Here is a 20,304-nt window from a genome sequence, read left to right as displayed (position 1 = left end):
TGGAAACTCGGTGCATAAGAACCTTCCTCACCAGCTCGGCCTCACAAACCACAGAGTTTATTGGAGTATTTGGCACAGAAACCCCACATCTCCAGCCACACAGCCGAGAACACAGCCGCTTCTCAGGTGCACCGGGCGTCACACAGGAGCAATAAGTTAACATGCGGGGCGCACACGTATGTGGGGTGCTAACCCAAGGAGCACTATGCTCCACGAGGACCGGGGGATGGGTGGCTGTGCCCAGGTGGCCCCAGACTGGGAAGCTGCAGGCCAGGAAGGGCAGGGATGCGGGCTTCCCCGCAGGCCCCCTAACTCCTCCTGACCCCTCAGCCAGGTGGCCCAGGCAGTGGGAGAAGTGGGTCTCATCCGGGTCAGGATGTTCCCGGGTCCTCAAGCAGTCTCCCCAGCTTCCACCCTGCAGACGGAGGACGCCGCGTGGGCAAAGTCAGCCTAGTGTGCCCTGCCCCTCCCAGCCTTGACTCAGCATCTCTCTCCTGCGAGCAGGGTGCTCCATTTGGGGGTCTGACCAGGCAGAAGAGGCCCTACTAGGACAAGAGCCCGGGACCACAGATCAGCTTGGCACGGCCAGCCCTCAAGTCTCAGTGCTAGGACAATTCAGTAACACCTGCAGGGCGAGTGTCCCATGTCTGTAAAGCAAGGACTTGCCCTCCTTCAAGGAGATCTGGTCTCAGGACAGAGGTACACCGGTGGGGAGAAGCAGTGACACTCCCACCCCCGGGGTAACGCCACAAGGGGCATTTTTCTAAAAGCACGTGTGCATTGTTGGTTCTTGGGACAACGACAAAAAGACGTCAGCAGGTGGGGGCCTGCCACTCCTCATGGGGCCCAGAGGTGGTCAGCCCCTACCTGGGCCTCCTGACGCTCCGAACCAGAGAGGCCTCCTCGGACCCGAGGCTCCTGGGCCTGGTTCGGTGCTGGGGGCTGCAGGACGCAGGTGTACAGTGACCAGGGCCCCGCAGGGTCAGGAAAAGAGCAGGGCTCACGAAGACAAGACTCCACCGGCACACACTGACCTTTAACCCAGCCCTTGGTGCGTGCATCACAGAGCACAATAGGGAGGGCAGGACGCGCCCAGCCTGGCACCATTACGAGGATGCGCCCAGCCCGGTACGATTATGCCCGGGCGCTGGGAATGGGGACAGGGAGACCACCCCCAGCGGTAGTGGGGGAGGAGGCCCCAGGGTCGTTCTCCAGAGTGCTGGGGGAACTTGCCGTGGCCCTCTCTGCTCCAGGCATCCCCTGCCACCCATCTGGCACATGGAGAGATGCCACCAGTCAGAGGCAAGGCCTCGCATCCAGTAGGCCAGTCTCTGGGAAATAAAGCATCCTATCACAGGGATCGTGCGGACAAACCACAAACATAAATCCTTAGGCCAGGGCTTTTGAACAAAAACTGATTAAAAAAAAAGTCTCAGCTCCAGGTCATCGACCTGCGATGGGGGAAGGGAGCTGAAGAGGACGTTGAGAGGGGGCGGCTGCAGCCCCAGCCCTGCTGGGAACCAGTTCCTTCCAGCAGCCGGCCGGGGTGTCTGCAGCCCGGGGTTACACCTGGCTCATGATCTCGCCATTCTCAGGTACAAAAACTTGCACGGGGGCCCCCTCAGGCGATCTCCGGAGCACGCACACCGTGGGCACCTGCCAGGCCAGGAGGAAAGGAAAGGCGTGTGAGCTAACCAGGTAGAGGTGTCGGGACAGCACGCCCAGCCACCCCACCCTTGTCCCTGAAGGCTGCTGACCGGCGGCAGCACCGGCCAAGCCACCCAGCCCCTGCCTCCCCAGAGGCTCTCTGGGCCCAGAGATGGCCCTATGCATTTCCGCCCCAGTTCTTTTCGGGGTGTGACGGGCACCTCGACCTTTGCTCTGCCCGCCTCTCCTGGGCTCAGTTCTCATCACCCTCCCATCTGGCACATCGGGCTGGGCTGGGCCTGAGCCAAGGACAGGTCCCAGCTCGCGGGAAGGGGAAGGTGCTTCGGTGGAGGGTGCGGCTGGGACGGGAGCCAGGGTGCTGCCAGGCCCGGGAGGCCAGCTGCAGCCCAGAGAGCTGGGGGCGGGGAGGGAGGAGCGGTGGGGCCTGCCAGAGCCTCGGGTCTCAGGAAGCGGCCTGTTGGGACTTCAGGAGCATGGCCGTTGCAGAGCCCTCGGTACCGGGGCAAGAGCAAAGGCAGGCTCCTGCCTGGTGCCCTTGTTCTGTAGGAAGAAATTGGGCACAGAAACCAGGGCGGCCACCCTATCTCATGTTGGGGTGCTCCACCTACAAGCTGCCCACCAACCCGGTCCCTGGTCCCGGCTGACAGGAACCCCTCTCAGCCCGGGCTTACCACACAGGGCTCTGCCATTTCACGCGCAGCACTGCCCCTAGCGGACGGGTCCTTTACTGCTCCCGCTTTACAGAAGGGGTGACATGATGGGAGTGTGACTCACCAGCCCCAACCCGACTGCTAAGGGGCGAGGCTGACCTGTACCAGGGCCTGGGCACTTAACCGCAGGTCAGCCTGCTTCTCAGCTGGGTGATGGAAGGGGAGTGGGGTGGGGAGGAGCTGACCGGTGGCCACAGGTTCGCCTCCTGCAAACCCTTTCCAGACTCTTTGTCCTGGGACCTCAAGTCAGGAAATCTGAGGGTGATGGGATTGGATTTCGGATTACGAATAGAGGCCTGTCTGGGAGATCCTCGGTGGAGCCATTAGGGGGAGATGTTTTAGGTGTCCGGGAGGGTAACCTCCACCGGCGTACGTGGGCACGCGCTCTTGAGCAGGCAAACTTTGGAGGCCCCCATGGGAGTCTTCCCAAGGGCTTCCCAGAGCCGTAAGGAAACGGCTGTTCTTCCTAGCCGAGGGCTGCCAGGCCCCCGGACTGCCGGCTCTGGGCTTTGCGCTGGGCCAGCAGGGACCCAGGACGCGGAGAGCCGGGCCAGGGCGCGTACCTGTCCGCGCGGGGCGGGCGCCCGCACAAAGCTGTCGGCGCCCGGCGGCAGGCTGCGCACGCGGAACGCCCCCTGGCGGTCCAGCGAGTGGGGGCGCGCGCTCCGGAGCCGGGCCCGCTCGTGCCACGACTTGAGCTCCTCGGACACGGCAGCCTTGCTGAGCCCGCGGCCCGCGGGGTGGTCGCGCAGCGAGGGCGTCCGGGCCACGCGGCCGTGGGCGGGCGGCGGGCGCTGCCAGCGCGCGGGGGCCGCGTCCTCGCCGCGGCCCGGGCCCCACTCGGCCCACTGGGCAGGCGGCGGGGGACCCTCGGCCAGCACCACGTAGCGCGTGGCCCGCAGGCAGGCGGGGGGCGGCCGGGGCCGGGGCGCGGCGGGGCCGCGGGGCGGGCGGGACGGCGCGGGCGGGGAGAGGGGCCGCAGGAAGGAGATGTCGGGGCTGCTGCTGCCGGGCGGCGTGGGGTGCGACAGGCTGGACGCTTCGGAGCCGCTGTCCTCGGAGCATGAGCGGCAGGCGCGCGGCGCGGGTGCGGGGCGGGCACAGCAGGGCTCCGGCGCCGTCACCGTGTAGTAAGTGGGGCGGCGCCGCGGGAGGGCGCTGCGACCCCGGCCGTCGGGGCCCGCGCGGAAGGGGTCGCTCCTGCGGGGAGAAAGAGGGGCACTGAGCCAGCCGTGCCTCAGGGGATCTAGGGACCGAGGCATCGCCCGGCCCACCTAGCGTCCTACACGCCCCTCCTGCACCCTACCCGCTCCTGCTACATTGCAGGGCCAGCCCGGGTTGGGGGCGAGGTAGGCCACAGCTGCCTCCTGGTCTCTGCCATCAGGGGCAAGCGGTCCAGTGGCATTTCGTCCACACAATCTGTCTGGGTGGACACTGGCAAACATCCGAGATGAAGGCCTTAAACTGGCCTGTGGCACTGAGGGACAAGCTCGTCAAGGGCGGAGAGCCCAGGGCTGAGGCCAAGGGAGAAACCACTGCGGGACACCTGGGGCCTGGACTTCAGCCCCCAGACTGGGAGACAGTGGCTTCTGTCCCGGCGAAGGGCTCTGTATGGCGGCCCCAGACAGCTGGGACAGCCGCCCTCTCCAGGACACTAGCCCAGGAGAGCCAGCCGGTCAGGAATCCACTCTCCCCCTGCCAGCCTCTCAGGAGCGAGCAGGCCTGCCCATCCAGAATGGATGCCTTTCACCGATCTGCACACAGGCCGTGTGTTAAAGGCCCGGGTATGTACACTGGACCATGCACTGCTGGACTTCAGTGCCGCCCATGGGCAGCTAACCTGACATGAGAACCCAGCCAGGTCCCAAGGCTGCCCTGGACCCCTGGGAGGGCGTGGCCAACACTGCCCATCATCCCTGGCTCACTGATCAAGCGGTGGTCACTGAAACCAGCCCCAGAGGGCAGAGGACTCAGAAAGGAGGGCGCAGTGGGTGCTCATCGTTCATGGGTTCTGTATCTGTGAATTCACCTGATGCTCGAATGGATTTGCAACTTCCAAATCAACACTCCCAGACTCTCTGGTCACGTGTGGACACACACAGGGTGGTGAAGATTCTGAGCTGCCCAACAGGCTCTCCAGGTTGAGACCTCAGCTCTTACCCTGCACACAAAGGCCCTTTCCACAGTCTATTTAGTGTCATGCTTTCGTGTTTTTATGCCTCTGTAGGTGATTTCACTGATTAAGACGGCCCTGAAGCTGGTGCTGCAGGGCTGCCTGGTGTCCGGAGCACAAGGAAGCCAGGGCGTGATTTACGGAGAAAATACGGGTTAGATGAGCTCCGTGCAGGTGTGCATTCTCGGGCTGCTGGCCCTGAAAGTTCAGTGAGTCAGTGGTATATATTAGATAAGGTGTCTTTCAACAGAAACTCCATAAAACAAGTTTACGTGTCGATCCGTTGACAGGCCAGCAGCTGTGACCCTGTGTGTCCCAGGGAGCAGTGGTTTGTGGTGACATCACAGGACATAACTACCCAAGTAGTGAGAGTCAACGGACATCAACTGAAAACGTGAACTGTCCGTTGCCAGGGACAATCCCAAAACAATCACAGCCCACCGCAGGAGTCCCTACCAAGACACTATCCTCCCCCAACAAGACAGTCTTCTGGATGGGGAGAAAGGTCATGCAAAGAGAGAACACCGGAGCCTCTGGAAGAAAACAAGTTGCTTCATAAGTGACTCGCCCTTAGCTTTGCCTGCTGGGGCGCAGCCTCTGCTGAGAGGTGCTTGAGAAAGAGTCTCCAGGAGAAGCCACTGCACAAGCCCCGTGTCGCCCACAGGTGTCCCACAGCCCTGGGAGCCGCCGCCCTCTAGATTCTCCCTGGATATCTGGGGGGCCTGGCTCTTACCTCAGGGGCTGCGAATGGCCCCTCCTGCCCTGCATGTCAGGGGTAGCCGGGGCACTGGTACGGCCCTGCCGCTGCCCAGGAACACTGCGGATGGGGACCACGCAGTAGGAGGCGGGCTCCAGCAGCCAGAGGCTGGAGGTGCTCGGCCCATCCTGTGGGGTGCTGGCCGGGCTGCTGGAGGTGGAGGGATTGGAGACGGGTCAGCAGCGGGAATGCCTCCACCCAGGAGTGCCAGCCCGCAGCATCACACGGTGGGAAGCCCCCTACACCAGGGCCCAGCCAGGCCCCCTCCCCCAGTTCCCACCCGCCTCCAGCCCTCCTTTCCTCTCGCCTGACCTGGACTCGCTTCCAGCCTCGGAAGACTTCCTGGGCTTCTCATAGGGGTGGTCCAGACTCGTCTCCTTCCAGGGGCTGTTCTGGATGGGGGCCCGCTCCAGGCCCCCCATCTCGGGGCCTGCTGGCTGCAGCCCCTCGAGGCTCTGGGGCGGGAGAGGCCTGGCGGGTGGATCTGGGGCCTCCAGGGGCGGTTTTGGCACTTGCGGTGCCTCTGCAGGTAAAAGAAACCGGTGAGAGGAGCGGCGGGGGAACCGGCCCGACTAGAACCTCCACAGCCTGCTCCCCGCTCTCCCTCCCGTGGCTGTTTGTCCAGCTATGCCAGGCCAGGGCTCTGGGCCCAGATGCTCCAAAACACTTTCTTCTCCTTTGGGACTCACTCCCTGACGGCTCCACGTTACACCTGCCTCCTCCAGGAAGCCCCCCAGATTGACTCTCCTGGCCCGCAGGACTCCACCTTCTATCCTTTGCTCCTGGTGTCATGTCTGCAGCTGACCTCCTGTTTCCCTGTTTTTATTGCCACATTGCGCCCATGTGTGTGTCTTCTTGACCGGCCTGGGCCCTCCCCTGGGCAGGACCGTACCACCCGCTTGGTCCACCTGGACCCCCTCCCCCAGCATCATTAGGGTTTGTAGGCAGGGTGCTCAGCGTATGAACTTGTGGTTATTCCCTCGGTTCTGCCCTGTTTTCACAAAGGGCAGCAGCTGTGGCGGACAGCTGAGGCTGCGAATGGCACGCATTGAAGTAAAGGTTGAGTCTCAGGCCACAGCAGGGGCCCGGCGCCCAAGGCTCTGCGGGACTTACCTTCCTGCCGGGGTGACTGAGCGCCTGCACCAGTGATGAGCCGGCTGTCCTCGAGGCCAGCAGGTGCACATGGGATTCAGCGACCCCATGGAGCAGACTCTGGGCCCGCCCTGCGCCCCTCACCCCTCAGCTCACTAAGGGAACTCTCCAGTAAACTCACGCAGGAGCCCAGCTGACAAGAGTCCCGAAGCCCCTCTCACCTTCCTCCCGGGGCAGCCCGTCGGACAGGGAGCTGTCATCCGAGGCGCTGAGCTCTGGGGAAGCCAAAGGGAGAGGAGCGGGTGAGGAACGCCCCCTGCACTGCTGGCGACCCGCCTGCCCCTCCTCTCCTGAGAGCACTCCTTATCAGGAAGCACCGACCGGCGCTCAGCACCAGGCTGGGTGCGACTTTATTACTGGGAAGGAGAAAAAAGTCAGAAGATTGGCGTGAGGAAACGGGAAATCTGCTTTTAATGCAGGCCCTGTCACTAGCTGTGCAGCCTCAAAGAATCCTGTCAACGCTCTGGGCCTCCACTTCCCCAGGCCCCGTGCTGGCAGGCTTTCCAGACTGGGGAGGGCGGAGGCAGAGAGGGTCATTCTAGACTCTGCTGTAGAGACTTCACTAATTGGCTATAGACTTCTGCTACCACAAATACAATGCAACTCAAGGACCCCAAACCTGAGACCCACAGACGAGCAGTGTGAGTGGGAATTGGGCCTGCGGGGTCCTGGGACAATTCAAGGGCGGTCTGGCTGGCTGAATTGGGGAGGTCCGTCACTGATGACAGGGCAGCCTCCGGAACTCACAGGGGGAGCACTTCAGTATGGGCACAGCCCGGGGACCCGGGAGTCAGAGGACGTGAATTTGCCGCTGCCCCTGAACAAACTTCCCTGGTGGCTCTGATGGTAAGAACCCACCTGCCAAACAGGAAACTTGGGTTCAACCCCTGACGGGAAGATCCCCTGGAGAAGGGCATGGCAACCCACTCCAGGATTCTTGCCTGGAGAATCCCATGGACAGAGGAGCCTCGTGGGCTACAGCGCATGGGACCGCAAAGAGGCAGACACGACTGAGAGACTAACACTTTCAGTCTGAGCAAACTGAAACTTCAGACACTGGGTCTGTACCTAACACGACCCAGACGTAGCTCACAAAGCATTTTCAACCACGTTCGAGAACAAGGATGAGGGCAAATTCGCAACGGCTAATATTTCTCTTGGGCTCTACTTAGTGCTTAGTACCCTGTGAGGTTACATCTCCATCTCCGTGTAACAGCTGAGGCCACAGAGGCATGGATGAGCTGATAAAATAGCTCAGGTCAGTCTGGCATTAGGTGGCTGAGTCAGATTCACACCCAGACAGTCTGACCAGTCTGGCTCATCACCACTTACGGGCTCTGCTGTTAGCTAGCTTCTCGTGCAGAGGTCCTTACTCAGAAAACTTCAGGATTTAGTTTCCAGCCATCTGAAAATTCTAACAAGGATTGGCTGATGGCAGGCCTGTGGGACAAACTCAGGTAATTGGCTATTTTTATAAAGTTTCATTGAAACTCAGCTACGAGTTTCTTTACGTAACGTCTGGCTGCTTTCATGATATGAGGGCAGAGTTGAGTAGTGGTGACCGAGACAGTACAGCCCACGAGCCTAAAAGATCTACTCTTTGGACCGCTACAGAAGTTTGTCAGTCTTTGCTCCTCAGTTTAAATGAAGTAGGGGGACTGGTGGTCCAGTGGTTAAGAATCCACTTTCCAATGCAGGGACACAGGTTTGAGCCCTGTTCAGGAAAGTAAGATTCCAGGCTGTGACTAGGGACAAGTTCATGTGCTGCAATGAAGACCCAAGGCAGCCAAATATATAGTGTTTTTTTTTAAAAAAAGAAAAACGGTTACGGACATTATTCCACTAATATTCATTTAAAAAATGGACTGTAGCCCACCAGGCCCCTCTGTCCATGGGATTCTCCAGGCAAGAATACTGGAGTGGGTAGCCGTTCCCTTCTCCAGTGGATCTTCCCGACCCCCAGGGATGGAACCCAGGTCTCCGGCATTGCAGCTGGATTCTTTACCGTCTGAACCCCAAGGGAAGCCCAAATAAATAATAACTATTTTTTTTTAAAGAAAAAACTGTTGTGGACATTATGTCATCAATATATCATTATTTTAAAAAATGCTTAAAAAAAAATGAATGAGAACCTTCACACAGAGCAGTCTGTAAACCGTGCTGCTGGGCCAGCTCAGCTGACACCATTCTGTGCTTTAGGGTTCACCTGGGGAGACATCCTCTTCCTGAATCCTGCTTCCCAGCCTCTGATATTTTACAGAAACCCGAGGAGTCGAGTCACTTCTGTTTCACCAGTGTCAGCTGAGGACACTGTGGGACTGCTCCTGTCACAGGGGTGAGAGTCGTGTGTTTTGGGTTTGACTACGTGGTCTGGGAAGAAAGCCATCCCCCTGCCGTCAGCCCAAATCCTTGTCATCAGAACCCCATGGACTGAGAGGAGCAGTGCACGGGTGGGGACCCCGAGGCCCCTGCCCACCGCCTGATTACACGGGTGGGGACCCGGAGGCCCCTGCCCGCCGCCGGATCACACGGGTGGGGACACCTGCCTGCTGCTGGATTACACGGGTGGGAACCCGGCGGCCCCTGCCCACCACCGGATTACACGGGTGGGGACCCCGAGGCCCCTGCCCACCACCGGATTACACGGGTGGGGACCCCGAGGCCCCTGCCCACCACCGGATTACACGGGTGGGAACCTGGAGGCCCCTGCCCACCGCCTGATTACACGGGTGGGAACCTGGAGGCCCCTGCCCGCCGCCTGATTACACGGGTGGGAACCCGGAGGCCCCTGCCCACCACCGGATTACACGGGTGGGGACCCCGAGGCCCCTGCCCACCACCGGATTACACGGGTGGGAACCTGGAGGCCCCTGCCCGCCGCCTGATTACACGGGTGGGGACCCGGAGGCCTCTGCCCACCACCGGATTACACGGGTGGGGACCCGGAGGCCCTGCTCAAGAAGGCTGGTCGCTGCCGTGGCCACACTGAGCCCCGGGCCCTGCAGCAGCAGCAGGACACCCCGGGAGGAGGGCACTCACCCCACTGAGCACCCTCCAAGCACCACCATCCAACCCACAGCCAACAGCTGCACGTGGCTATTTTAAATAAAGCGGAAATTTAGTCCCTCAGCCACACAGGCACAATCCAAGCGCCCTACAGCCCCACATGGGTCTGGAACGTTTCCATCATCCGAGAAATTCTACTAGTGTTGCTAAAAGCGGGTGCTGTCCATCCAGAGGCGTCCCGAGCACCTGCTGCGTTAGATCAGCGCTGGGGGCATTTCTCCCAGGCTCCCTGTGGGCAATGAGTCCCTCACGGGACCACTCCCCACCACCTGTGCAGGGCCAGCCAGTTCCTCTCACCTGGAACAGGTACAGTTGCAAATTGAATAATCAAGAGGGTGGGTGGATTTCTGTTAGTTTTTTGGTTAGTCTGTTTGCTTTTTTTTTTTTCTCTTTAACTCAAAACACCTTTCAGCTACTAATTATCAACTCCTCTCTACTTCCTTGTTTCAGGGCGAGCCTGGCTGGGCAGAGGAGCCACAGGGCAGGAACTACTTGTCTCCAACCACCCACTCCTGGGCTCCCAAGAGAGGATGCTGGAACCCAGGACCTCGGCCTTGTCGGGACAGGACTGCGTGCAGAGAGCAGGCCTGTTTCTCTGATCAGGAGGGTGAACGTGCTGCTGCACTGGTCCCGTCCCTGTGGCTCTGTCTGCCCTGGACTGCATGCCTGCCTCCGTCTCCCAGGGGCCGGCTGGCCAAAGCCCCAGGCGTGTCCTGGCCTGCTCTGCACTCCCGACAAGAAGCGTCACTGTCACAAAGGTGGCAGCGGAGCAACACCCCCCACCGCCCCCGCCCCCACCGCAGGCCTGTGGTCAGGGCCCCGGCATGGAGCAAGCCCGGAAGGCATACAGGAGGTGCGAGGCACGGGCCGGGCGCGGCCACTCCCCACCAGCCCAGTGGGCCCTCGGGGCTCAGGTGCCGGTCAGCTGCTGCCTTCCAAGGGGAGGCCTCGTCCCGGGTGCGGTCGGGAAGGGAAGGGGCCGGGGGCCTCTCCCCTCAGCGCCCGTCTGCCGGCTCCCTGTCTCCTGGCTCTACCGGGTCAGCCGGCTCATGGAGGCCCCCCTCCTCGCTTGCCCCTATTCCTGGCTGTTGGGGGACCGGCGAGGTGTCTGGCCCACCTTTCCCCCCTGAATTAGAGGCGATGTGCGGTGGCAGGGACTCCTGAGACAGTGTGGAGACGACTGTCTGCCTGCCGCACCACCGTGGGGCCGCACAGGGACCAAGACTTCAGCCTCCAAGGGCGCCCCGGCAGGAAGCCCACCCTGAGGGGCGGGGGTGGGGGCTGGGGAGCCCGGTGAGGCCTGGAGTCCAGTTCCATGCAGAGCCACCGGCTCTCAGCAGGCCCGGGGCCCAGGAGAGGCCTGAGGGAGTGGCGCAGGGGATGGAACGGGAGGGAGGCCTCCAAGAACCAACCCGACGAGTGGGGCTCGGGTCAGGAGAAAGAGAGAGCCGGGCTGAGGGCCCAGAACCTTCCGCCAGGAGAGGCGCTGGGCTGGACCAGTTGCCGTCCAGGGACCGGCCTGAGGCTCAGTAACTAGAGAGCAGGGGGCCGCTCCCGACCCCGCGGGTCTAGATTCTGCAGGGCTTTGGGGATGGCGGGTGCGCGGGTGGAGCTGGACTTCCAGGAGAGCCGCGGGCCCTGAAGCGGTCCCCTGGGCAGACATGCTCAGAACGGGACCTCAGGAGCGCCCACAGAGGACAGCAGAGCCTCACGCCACCCACCCTGTGGGCTGGGGGCAGCAGGGCTGAACACGCCCTGGAGATAAGCGGACAGCCTGCGAGGCCCCTGTCCAGGCGGTGTATTTCAAGCAGGAAGCAGAAGGGAGGAGCCTGCTGTTTTCTAAGTGGGGCGGGGTCTCGGGGAGGGGGGTGGTCCTGGGGAAGGGGGTGGGGCCGGCTGAGGTCCATGGGGGCGGCGGAGGGGCGTGGCGGCCCCGGGAGGGCGGTACCCCCCGGGACTGGGGCTCACCTGGGCCGGGCGCCGGGCCGGGTGGGGGGCGCCCCTGCCGCTCCCCCAGGCAGCGCTGCAGCTGCCGCAGCTTCTCCTCCTCCAGGCGCACCGCGTGCTGGCGCTGCCGGCGCACCTGGCGGCCCAGGTTCCCCTCGCGGCACAGGCGCCGCGCTGCCTCAGCGATCTGCAGCTGCAGGGCCAGTTGGCGCTCCAGGCCGCTCAGTGGGTCCTGGGGGAGCACGCGATCAGCGACCCCGGGCAGCCCCCAACACCCGCCCTGGGACCCAACTGGCAGCCTCGGGCTGAGCCCCGCGGGGTGGGGGCCGGGGTGGACACGTTCCCATCCAACCGAAGGGCAGACGAGCCCAGAGGCTCTGCAACCCCTCACAGCACAGGGCGGGGCCGAGGGCCCGATCCACCCCCACGGCCCTCCACCCGAGCTGAGAAAGAGGAAGACAGGCCGAGAGCCGAGCAACCCACCCGTCCAGGCGGCTGCCCTTCGGCCCTTGAGGGGACTGGCCCAGAGTCCTCCCTTGAGGCCCCGGCCCTTCCAATTTCTGCCCAGGCAGGGCTTCCCCGAGGCCTCTGTGGGTGACGCGTGGGCGGGGCCCCTCGTCCACCGGGAGCCAAGCGCCCCAAGCGGTGGAGTGGTGGCCTGGGGACAGAGCCGTCCGCCTCGGGGACCCAGGACGGCGCCCGGCAGACTCACCTCCCTGTGCAGGGCCCACTCGTCCAGCTTATAAGCGGCTCCGATCCTGCGGCGGACCTTCGGGACCTTCTCCCCGGGTTTGAGGGGGAACTCCGCAGGCAGGATGCCCGTCAGCTCCTGCAGGGGGGAACGAGGTCGCGCCGGGCGGCTCTCACAGGCCGGGCCCTGGGCGGAGCACTGTCCAGCAGGCCTTCGGGCCCATGTCCGCCTGGCCCCAGCGACCCCTGCCACCTCCGCCCACCCCGCGTCCAGGGCTGTCCCTCCTGCTCCCCGGGGCCGGGCCTCCCCCCGGGCGCCTCCGTCCACATGGCCCCCCCAGGGAGAGCTGCGGTGGGGGGGGAGGCATCCGTCCCCTGGCTCTTAGCCCCACCGAGCAGCCCTGCGGCCCTCACCGCCTCCCGCAGGCAGAGCCTCCTCAGCTCCTCCAGGCAGGCTTCCAGCCGCTCCTCCAGGGCCCGCTGCTGCTTCCGCACGGCGTGGGTCAGCTCCTTCGCGGGGGACACCGGGCTGTCGGGGCCTGCTGGGGACAGGGCCGTGTGCTCAGAACGGCCGGTCCTGGCTGCCTCCCCGCCAGCCCCAGCCCGGCCGGTGATGCACAGGCGGGCTCACAGTCTCACACCTGTCTAGACTGCGGGCCGGCTACCACGGTGCCCTGTTACAGCCGCAAACCGGCTTGTCTCCTGCCGCCCGACGGCCCAGGACCGCTCGGAGGACGGGCCGCCCTACCAGCCTTGTGCGGGCAGCGGTGGTCAGGGTTCACCCCTTCCCATCCCACCCTCCACCCACGGCCGCTGACTGCTTTCTCTGCTTCTTCTCCTCTCTCTCTCACAGGCACGCACACACACCACCCACACCTCTTCTCTCTGGTCCTCTGTCCAAACCAGTCCCCACTGGGCCCACCAGCTTGCACGGACCAGAGCCTCAGCCCCTCACCCCAACCAGATAAGATTTTCCAGCTTCTGAGGGATGGTGGCGCCAAAGGAGAGCGCTGTAGATACTTGCCCAGACAGGACCCACGCTCCCGGCCAGACCCCCAGCAAGGAAAGCCCTCCAGCCCTCCCGGTGTCTGCCCTGCAACCCTCAGGGCCCAGAGCCCAGGACTCATGGATTCAGGGGATGGAGGAGTCGAGGGCTCAGGGACTTGGGGACTGGGGGACCTGACCCACTCACCTGACTGCAGGATGATGCCGCTGTCTGTGTCGCTGACCTCATCCTTGCTGTCCATGGTGGGCTTCTGGGAGGAGGGGGCGAGGAGGAGGAGGGGCCGACAACCTTCCCAGCCCAGGCCAGGACACAGAGGTGGCCTGGAGTTTCCCCAGCTTTTAAAAGAACAACAAAAAATGACAGAGGTAAAGCTCCGAGCTTCCAGACAGAGCGAATTAGTTCAATGCATGAGGGCGGGGCTGCGGAGTGGCGACCTGGCCTCTGGGGGAGGGAGTCTGGGGGTGGGGCGGCCTCAGTGCTGGGTCACCCGGCCCTGGGTGGACACTCAGCCCAGCCTAGACAGCCACCGCTGCCCCCCAGAGAAGCCTCGAAGCCCGGGGGGCAACAGAAGGGCTGACCCCGGGGGACCGCGACACCAGGGAGGAAAACCTTAGGAAAGCAAAGGGAGAGGATGAAACGGGGAGGGCAAATCTGGGAGGGGAGTGTCTGTGCCAGGAGGTGCCCCATGCCCACTGCCCCGTGGGGAGGATGCTGGCATGCGGCCAGGCCCGTGTGTGCGCCCACAGCCCAGGGCCCCTGCTCTGTCTGCACCAGGCAGCCCATCCGAAGGCAGGTGCCCAAAGCCTCCCACCAGCCCCGGGCTACCCACGACGCCTGGGAGACCCCTCGGAGGGGAGGAGACCAGGGCATCACACCCCCAGCCAGGAGAGACATGCTGCGCGCACGTGTGTGTCTGTGTATCTGTGTGTGTGTGTGTCTGTGTATGGGTGTGTGTTCTGTGTGTGTGTGTGTGTGTGTGGGTATGTGGATGTCTGTGTGTGTCTATGTGTCTGGGTATGTGAGTGTGTGTGTATATGTGTGTGTGTGTGTGTGTGTGAGCAGAGGGTGACCAGAGCAGAAGCTGCCGAAGCGCAGGCACAGGAAGGTGGTGGCCACCCTGCCTCCCTGGCCCGGGAGCGCACGTGCAGCTCAGGAGTGCTCCCAGGTGAGCGTCCGCCGGCACCAGCGACCACGCCACCCCTGCGGGCGGCCGCTGTCCCCGCCACTGTCCCCGCAGAGCCCTAGGCTGCCGGCTGGAGAGGGGGTGGGGAGGCCGGGCGGGGCCCCGGCGGGCGGCCTGGAAGGAGAGCCAGCCACCTCCTCACTGAGTCAGCCATTGAGCAATAGTCCAAAAGTCCTTCCGAGTTTCTGTCTGGAGCTTATCCTGCCTCTCCTCAGGGCACGCCGCCGCGCGTGGGAGGTGGGCTGGTCAGCTGCAGGGAGGAGGTGGCCTCGGAGGCTGCGCCCAAGCAGGGCAGGTGTGGGGAGGGACCCTGCCTGGCAGACCGGGGAGCACACCGCTGCCCGCGCACAGCCGTGCAGACCCACATCAGAGCACAGCCGGCAGAGTACCTTGGGCATCAGCTAAGCCTAGCCCTAAAACAATTTGTGCCTGCAGGTCGGAGTTCCGGTCCTCTACGGAGGCCTAGAGAATGCACAGCGGGATCATGTGGGCCCTCTGCAGAGATGCCGCGGAGAGGAACCGAGACCAGGGCACGCAGGGTGAGCTACCTCTGCCCGACCCGTCCTTCCCAGATGCTCCTTCCTCCTGGAGCTGGAGCCGGACAGAGGGCAGGCAGCTCCCCTGACCCCCTATCCCCCACGTCCAGCCTGAGCCTCCCCAGAGGCTGGGCTCGGCCCAGCCTGAGCGATGAAGCGAGGCCATCGGGGTGAGCACGCCTGCCTGGTCAGAGGAGGGAAGCCATCAATTAGTCACACTTATTAATTAATTACTAACCACTCAGGAGTCACCCTGGGAAGCAGTGACAACTCGGGCGGCTTCTCAGGCCCCTGTGCTGTTGCGGGGAGCGAGCAGGGATGCTGGGGACCGAGGGCCTGGGCTGGCCGGATACTCCCCTCAGGGCCCCGTCTCTCCGTCCAAGGTCAGGGGCAGGCACTCTGGGGCACCTCGGAGCCCAGGATTCAAGCCTGGGTCCTGCCGCTGCCGCTGGGATCTAGGGAGCTCTCCTCACCTCACCCGCCGGGGCCCCCGTCCTCACCAGTGAACACTGGACAGCACCCCAGCTGCTGGTCACTCCCTGCCCTGAATGTGAACCTCTGGGCCAGCACCAGGCTGAGACGGAAGCCTCAGCCGTGCAGCAGCCCCTCCGGAGGGGCCCCCCGGCTGCAGGGACCCTGCGTCGGGGCCTCATCTCAGCCCATGAGCACCCCTGCCCCCTGCGCCCCAGACACGAGCAGGGTCCACGGCCGGGCTCCTGGGCCGGCTGGCTCCTTGCCCCAAAGACCCATGCCAGCTACCTCACCTCACCTGCGTCCAGGTTTCTGTCCAGGCGTCAGGGAAACGCCCCCTGGTCCTGGTCAGGGGGCTGAGGGGCCCAGCGTGTGGCCTCAGGGTGTGCCAGGCCGCCCCGCGCTCTGACCGGGGTGGCTCCGCGCGCTGACGGCCGACTGCGGGCCCTCCCTGGGGCCCGCCTGCGTCCCTCCCAGGCTGCCGGGCCAGGGGAGCCAGGTTACTTGTTCCGACTTGAGTCAGAGGGAGGAGCAGTGAGCAAGCCCTTCCCTGCACAAATCCTGCCGCCCAGGCAGCTCGGGCCTCTGCACTTCCGGGGGCAGCGGGGGATGGGACCTAGGACTCCCCGCAGGAACCCCAGGAGAAGGCAGCGGGCTCAGGCCTTCAGGGCCCTGCCCGCCCCCCAGGTTCCAAACGCGCGCCGCGGCCACACGTGGGGAGCACCAGCGAGAAGCCTGCACGCTGACAAGACAGGTCCCTGCTCCCCCCACTGAAGTGGGGCCCAGGCCAAGCCAGGTTAGAAACCCCAGGTCGGTCCAAGCGGGGAGGCTCCGGGGTCCCAAAGGAGGCTAGGCTGTTCCCTCCTCTGACCCCAGACATCTCCCGCCAGGATCATCAAGGCCACACCCGCCCTCTTGTCACTGGCGTCCAGCCCCACAGGGCCTGCCCTGACCCACCGTCCTGCCCCTAGTCCACAGGAGGGCCACTGGGATCCTGGGCTCTAAGCCCACTCCCCAAACACCGGGGGCCAGAGCCCAAAGTAGAACTTCATGAGCCCCCGGGTCCCCACCCCACGGACCCTCAGCCAACCCAGCACTGTTGGAATTCAGCCTGGTTCATCAGGGAAGCAGGGCCAAGGCAGCCAGTGGTCCATCCCCAGCAGGAAGAACGCCTTCCCTGGTGGCTCAGCTGGTAAAGAATCCGCCTGCAAGGCAGGAGACCCTGATTCCATTCCTAGGTCGGGAAGGTCCCCTGGAGAGATGAATGGCTGCCCACTCCAGTGTTCTGGCCTGGAGAATACCATGGACTCAAACAGCCTAGCAGCTTACAGTCCACAGGGTCTCAAAGAGCCAGAACGACTGAGTGGCTAAGCACACAAGCACAGCACAGGAGGAAGAAACCAGACAAGTGCTGCCGATGCAAAGACCCCCCCAAGGCTGCCCCCACCACCTCCCTCCCTGCCATGGCCCTCGCCCCGGGTTGCCAGCACTACACACATTTCCAGATGGCTCCCCAACACCCAGCCCCCAGCCTACCTCCCCCACCCCAGCCCCAAGACCACCTCCCCAGCCCCCAAACCCAAAGGCCACCTCCCTCCCCCAGCCCCCTGGGAAGGGACAACAGAGACGTCACCCCAAGCATCTCCCACGGAGCCGTGTCACGGACACAGGCATCCCCTACCGCCCTACACACCCTCAACGCCCCTCACGTTCCTGCACACACCCTCTTTCCAAAGTGTGAGCTAGCACCCTCCAGGCTGATCACCCCTGTCTTTCCCAGGCTGAGGCTGAGGGGCTCCAGCAGGGGGCAGCCCCCTGTGCTGGGGGGCCCACCCTGGGTCCCCAAAAGTGCTGGCAGCCCCCCAGCCCTGTCCCTCCCCATCCCCTCCAGCTTTGTCAGTCTTCCCACAACAGAGGAGACCCTGAGGCACACTCAGCCTCCACCTTGCCCATCCCCCAGCAAGGGGAGGTGATGGAAGCTTTTACAATCAGCTTGTAGCATATTTTTTAATACATTAAGATGAAGAGAATCACTAAGAGAATCAATTATAATGAAATGCAGTTCTAAAAACGAGACAATATAGTAAACTATATATGTTTCTCTGTTAATATTAAACAGGATCCCATAGTCTGGCAATTCCGTACGACCGACAGCACCCCAGGTTCCTAGACAGCTATCACAACGGCTCTGTGATCTGACGCCCTCTGGCATCTTTTAATGGCAAATCACAGCTACTGACAATGGCATCTTGTCTTCATAACTGAAGGCAATGTCAACTTTCAGTAAAGGCTGATGAAAAATAAACCTTTTCCCATCTGAGTACAAGACCCTCAGAATTCATTCTATCCACCGATGCTCCAGTGCCCATTTGTCGCTGTTCAGTGGGTCAGTCGTGTCTGACTCTTTGCGACCCCATGGACTGCAGCACACCAGGCCTCCCTGTCCTTCACCATCTCCCAGAGCTTGCTCAAACTCATGTCCATTGAGTCGGTGATGCTATCCAACCCTCTCATCCTCTGTCGTCCCCTTCTCCTCCTGCCCTCAATCTTTCCAACATCAGGGTCTTTTCCATGCCCATGGACCCAGTTAAGAAGCCTGTTCTTGGTTAATGCCCCATCTGAGTTCAGGAAGAGAAGGACGAGGATCAGTCTGTGTGCTGACCCTCAGGAAGCCTCAAAGATCCTGTGCTCCCTCAAACTCACCTGCAGCATTTCCCAGCCCAGCAGGCTGTGAGGCTCGGAGTGGGATTGGCAACCCAGCTCTCCCAAGAACCCTGAGATGTGGATCTCCCTGGACTCCATGCCCTTAGATTCATGGTACCCAGGGGGAGGTGGGCATTCCAGAGGCCTGCTGGATGGCAGCGTTCTGCTTCCAGCCAGCACCCTGAGACCTACATGCCTGAGCATCATCACCAGGACCACCAGTCGGTGAGGAAGTGGGGTTTCCTAAAGTACTTGGAATCTGATCTTTGAAAGGAGAAGCTGCATCTCTGTTGGCTTTTCCTAAGGAGAAGTCCTCAATCAGAGGACTCTCCCACCTCCTGCATCCATCCACTCTCCATTATGTTTTTAAAGTTCCTCCTGTAAGTTCCGTGTGACACACGAAGTTGGAAGTTAAAGCAAGGGGGTGTGACCACCTCCCATCCCCACCAGCACCCAGCAAACACCAGTCTCAGGGACTCTGAAAATTTCAACAGTCACCGAACTGGTGGTCAGCGGCTGTCTTCCCTTTCCAGCAGTGAAAAGAGAAAGGAGGGAGTCATCCCGGGACCCTCCAGGCCCAGGGGGTGGGAGACGGTTCCTTGAACTGTTTCCTTTCTCCTATGCTCCCCTCCCGCTGGGAAAGGTGCTTGCCTGCAGCGAGCGACGGGGGAGTGGGGCAGGGACGGCGGACTCCACGACGGCCTGGAATGCGCCCTGGAATCAGACCTCTAGGCTCGCCTCCAAAAGCCCCTTTGTCCGGTCCACCCCGCTCCCCTCCCCCACCGCGCCCTCCGCGTCCCGGCGGCCCGAGGCTCGGCTCCTTTTGTCTGGCTTCCCGGAACCTGCCAGGGGGTCCGCAGGCGTGGGGAAGGTCGGAGGAGAAAGGTCGAGGAGACGGAAACGCGCCTTCACGGTAGGGATTCGGAATTCCCATCCCCCGGCGAATTCGCCCACTGCCCGCCGGGGCCCCCTCCGCCTCCGCGGAGGACCGGGGGGTGGGGGCTCGGCCGCCCCGGCCCCCGCGCCGCGCCCCGGCGCTGCCCTTACCTGTCCCATGGAGGTCCCGCGCCGCCCGCCTGCCCCCGCGCCCCCCGCGCGCGCCTCGCCGCCTGGGGACCTGCTCGTCCAGGCCGGCTCTCCTCCCCCCGCGACTCCTCCCGGCCTCCCCGCCCCGGAGGTATTTCATTTAACTTCGGCATTCGCAGCATCCCAAATGTTAAAGATCCCAAGACATCTGTCCCCTGGGGCGTACCAAGGCCCAGAGGAAGGAGGGGGAAGACGCGCGCCGAGACCCGAGATTTCGCTCCGGGAGCCGGGGCGGGGCCGCGCGGCGGGGCGGGGAGGCGCCCGCGGTGGGGGGGCGTCCCGCGGGGACCCCGGCTCGGGGGGGCCGGCCGCCTCCCCCCGCCTCCGGACGCGCGCGCCGCGCGAGCCCCCCGCGCCGCCAGTTCCCGCGGCCCGGCGGGGGAGGCTCCTCCCGGGCCCGGGGCCGCCTTCCCTCCGCGCGCTCCGGCCGGCCCGGCGGCTTCCGCGCCTGGAGAGTCAGGCTGAGCGAAGGGGGGCGCCGCGCCCACCCCCCGGGCCCTCTCCGCCCTGCCCTCTCCCCCTCGTCGGGCCCCCGCCCCCCGCCCCCGGCGGCCGCGGCCCGGCCCCTCCCGCCGGTGGCGGACCGGCCGGGAGCGGGGGGCGCGCTCGGGGGCTGCGGGGCCTCCTGCGGCTGACGGAGCCGGCGCCCCGCCCGTCATTCATTCGCTCACCCGCAGGTTCGGGCCACGCTGACGGAGCTCCTACTAGTGCCCCGCCGGGCGGGTCAAAGTTCAAGCGCCCCCCCACCCCGCACCACCCCCCGGCATCCCCGAGCTAGAGGCGCGGTCACTCGGCAGCAGGGTCAGAGAAGGAAGGCCCACAGCAGCCAGCGGTGGGACTGGGCGCTGACCCCGGCCGAGGACCGCACTGCCTGCCCGAGGGGGCCGTGCCGGGAACCGAGGGTCGGGGCAGGAGAGGAGCCCAGGGCAGCAGCGACGGGACGCACAGAAGCCCAATGGCAAAGGACCCCGGGAGGGTCTGGGAGTTGAGGGAGCTTGGGGTGTGGGGTGAGGAGGAGGCGAGGGTCTAGGAGACTGGAGCCGCCGGCAGGGGGCCCGGGACGCAGGGCCGCTCCTTACGGTTGTCCAGGTTGTGCTGTGCATCAAACTAGGAGGAAAAGCGCACCCAGGCTCCATCCGCCAAGCCCTGGGCCTCG

General features: G+C 63.7%; 1 protein-coding gene and 1 long non-coding RNA gene across 3 annotated transcripts; one reads left to right on the top strand and one right to left on the bottom strand.

Annotated features, from left to right (window-relative positions):
- Positions 1-35: 35 nt before the first annotated feature.
- INAVA (innate immunity activator) lies at positions 36-19,900 on the bottom strand. Of its 2 annotated transcripts, none has more exons than XM_061383737.1 (10): positions 19,110-19,900; positions 13,356-13,504; positions 12,578-12,702; positions 12,186-12,302; positions 11,495-11,705; positions 6,622-6,675; positions 5,621-5,831; positions 5,285-5,458; positions 2,942-3,578; positions 36-1,656 (listed from the first exon to the last, which is right to left on the bottom strand). In XM_061383737.1, the coding sequence occupies exons 1-10, from the start codon at positions 19,805-19,807 to the stop codon at positions 1,564-1,566; spliced, it is 2,469 nt and encodes an 822-aa protein (XP_061239721.1). In that variant the 5' UTR covers positions 19,808-19,900; the 3' UTR covers positions 36-1,563. The 2 variants fall into 2 exon arrangements, with proteins under 2 accessions (XP_061239721.1, XP_061239722.1); XM_061383738.1 differs by lacking the exon at positions 19,110-19,900 and adding an exon at positions 15,658-15,815.
- Positions 16,069-17,679, top strand: LOC133228224 (uncharacterized). The gene is made up of 2 exons (XR_009730140.1): positions 16,069-16,155; positions 17,479-17,679. It is a non-coding gene; the product is annotated as an uncharacterized LOC133228224 (long non-coding RNA).
- Positions 19,901-20,304: the final 404 nt, after the last annotated feature.

This window comes from Bos javanicus, chromosome 16, assembly GCF_032452875.1.
Source record: "Bos javanicus breed banteng chromosome 16, ARS-OSU_banteng_1.0, whole genome shotgun sequence".
Lineage (NCBI taxonomy): Eukaryota > Metazoa > Chordata > Mammalia > Artiodactyla > Bovidae > Bos > Bos javanicus.
Note: the sequence above shows the minus strand (reverse complement) of the source record. Positions and strands in the feature narration are given on the sequence as shown.

Coding starts and splice junctions, on each gene's coding strand:
- INAVA (XM_061383737.1), bottom strand. CDS start 19,807: ATGACGGGCGGGGCGCCGGCTCCGTCAGCCGCAGGAGGCCCCGCAGCC. Junction 11,706..12,185: donor AGTGGGCCCTGCACAGGGAG/GTGAGTCTGCCG, acceptor GTGCTCCCCCAG/GACCCACTGAGCGGCCTGGA. Junction 6,676..11,494: donor CGGCCCGGCGCCCGGCCCAG/GTGAGCCCCAGT, acceptor TGGCTTCCCCAG/AGCTCAGCGCCTCGGATGAC.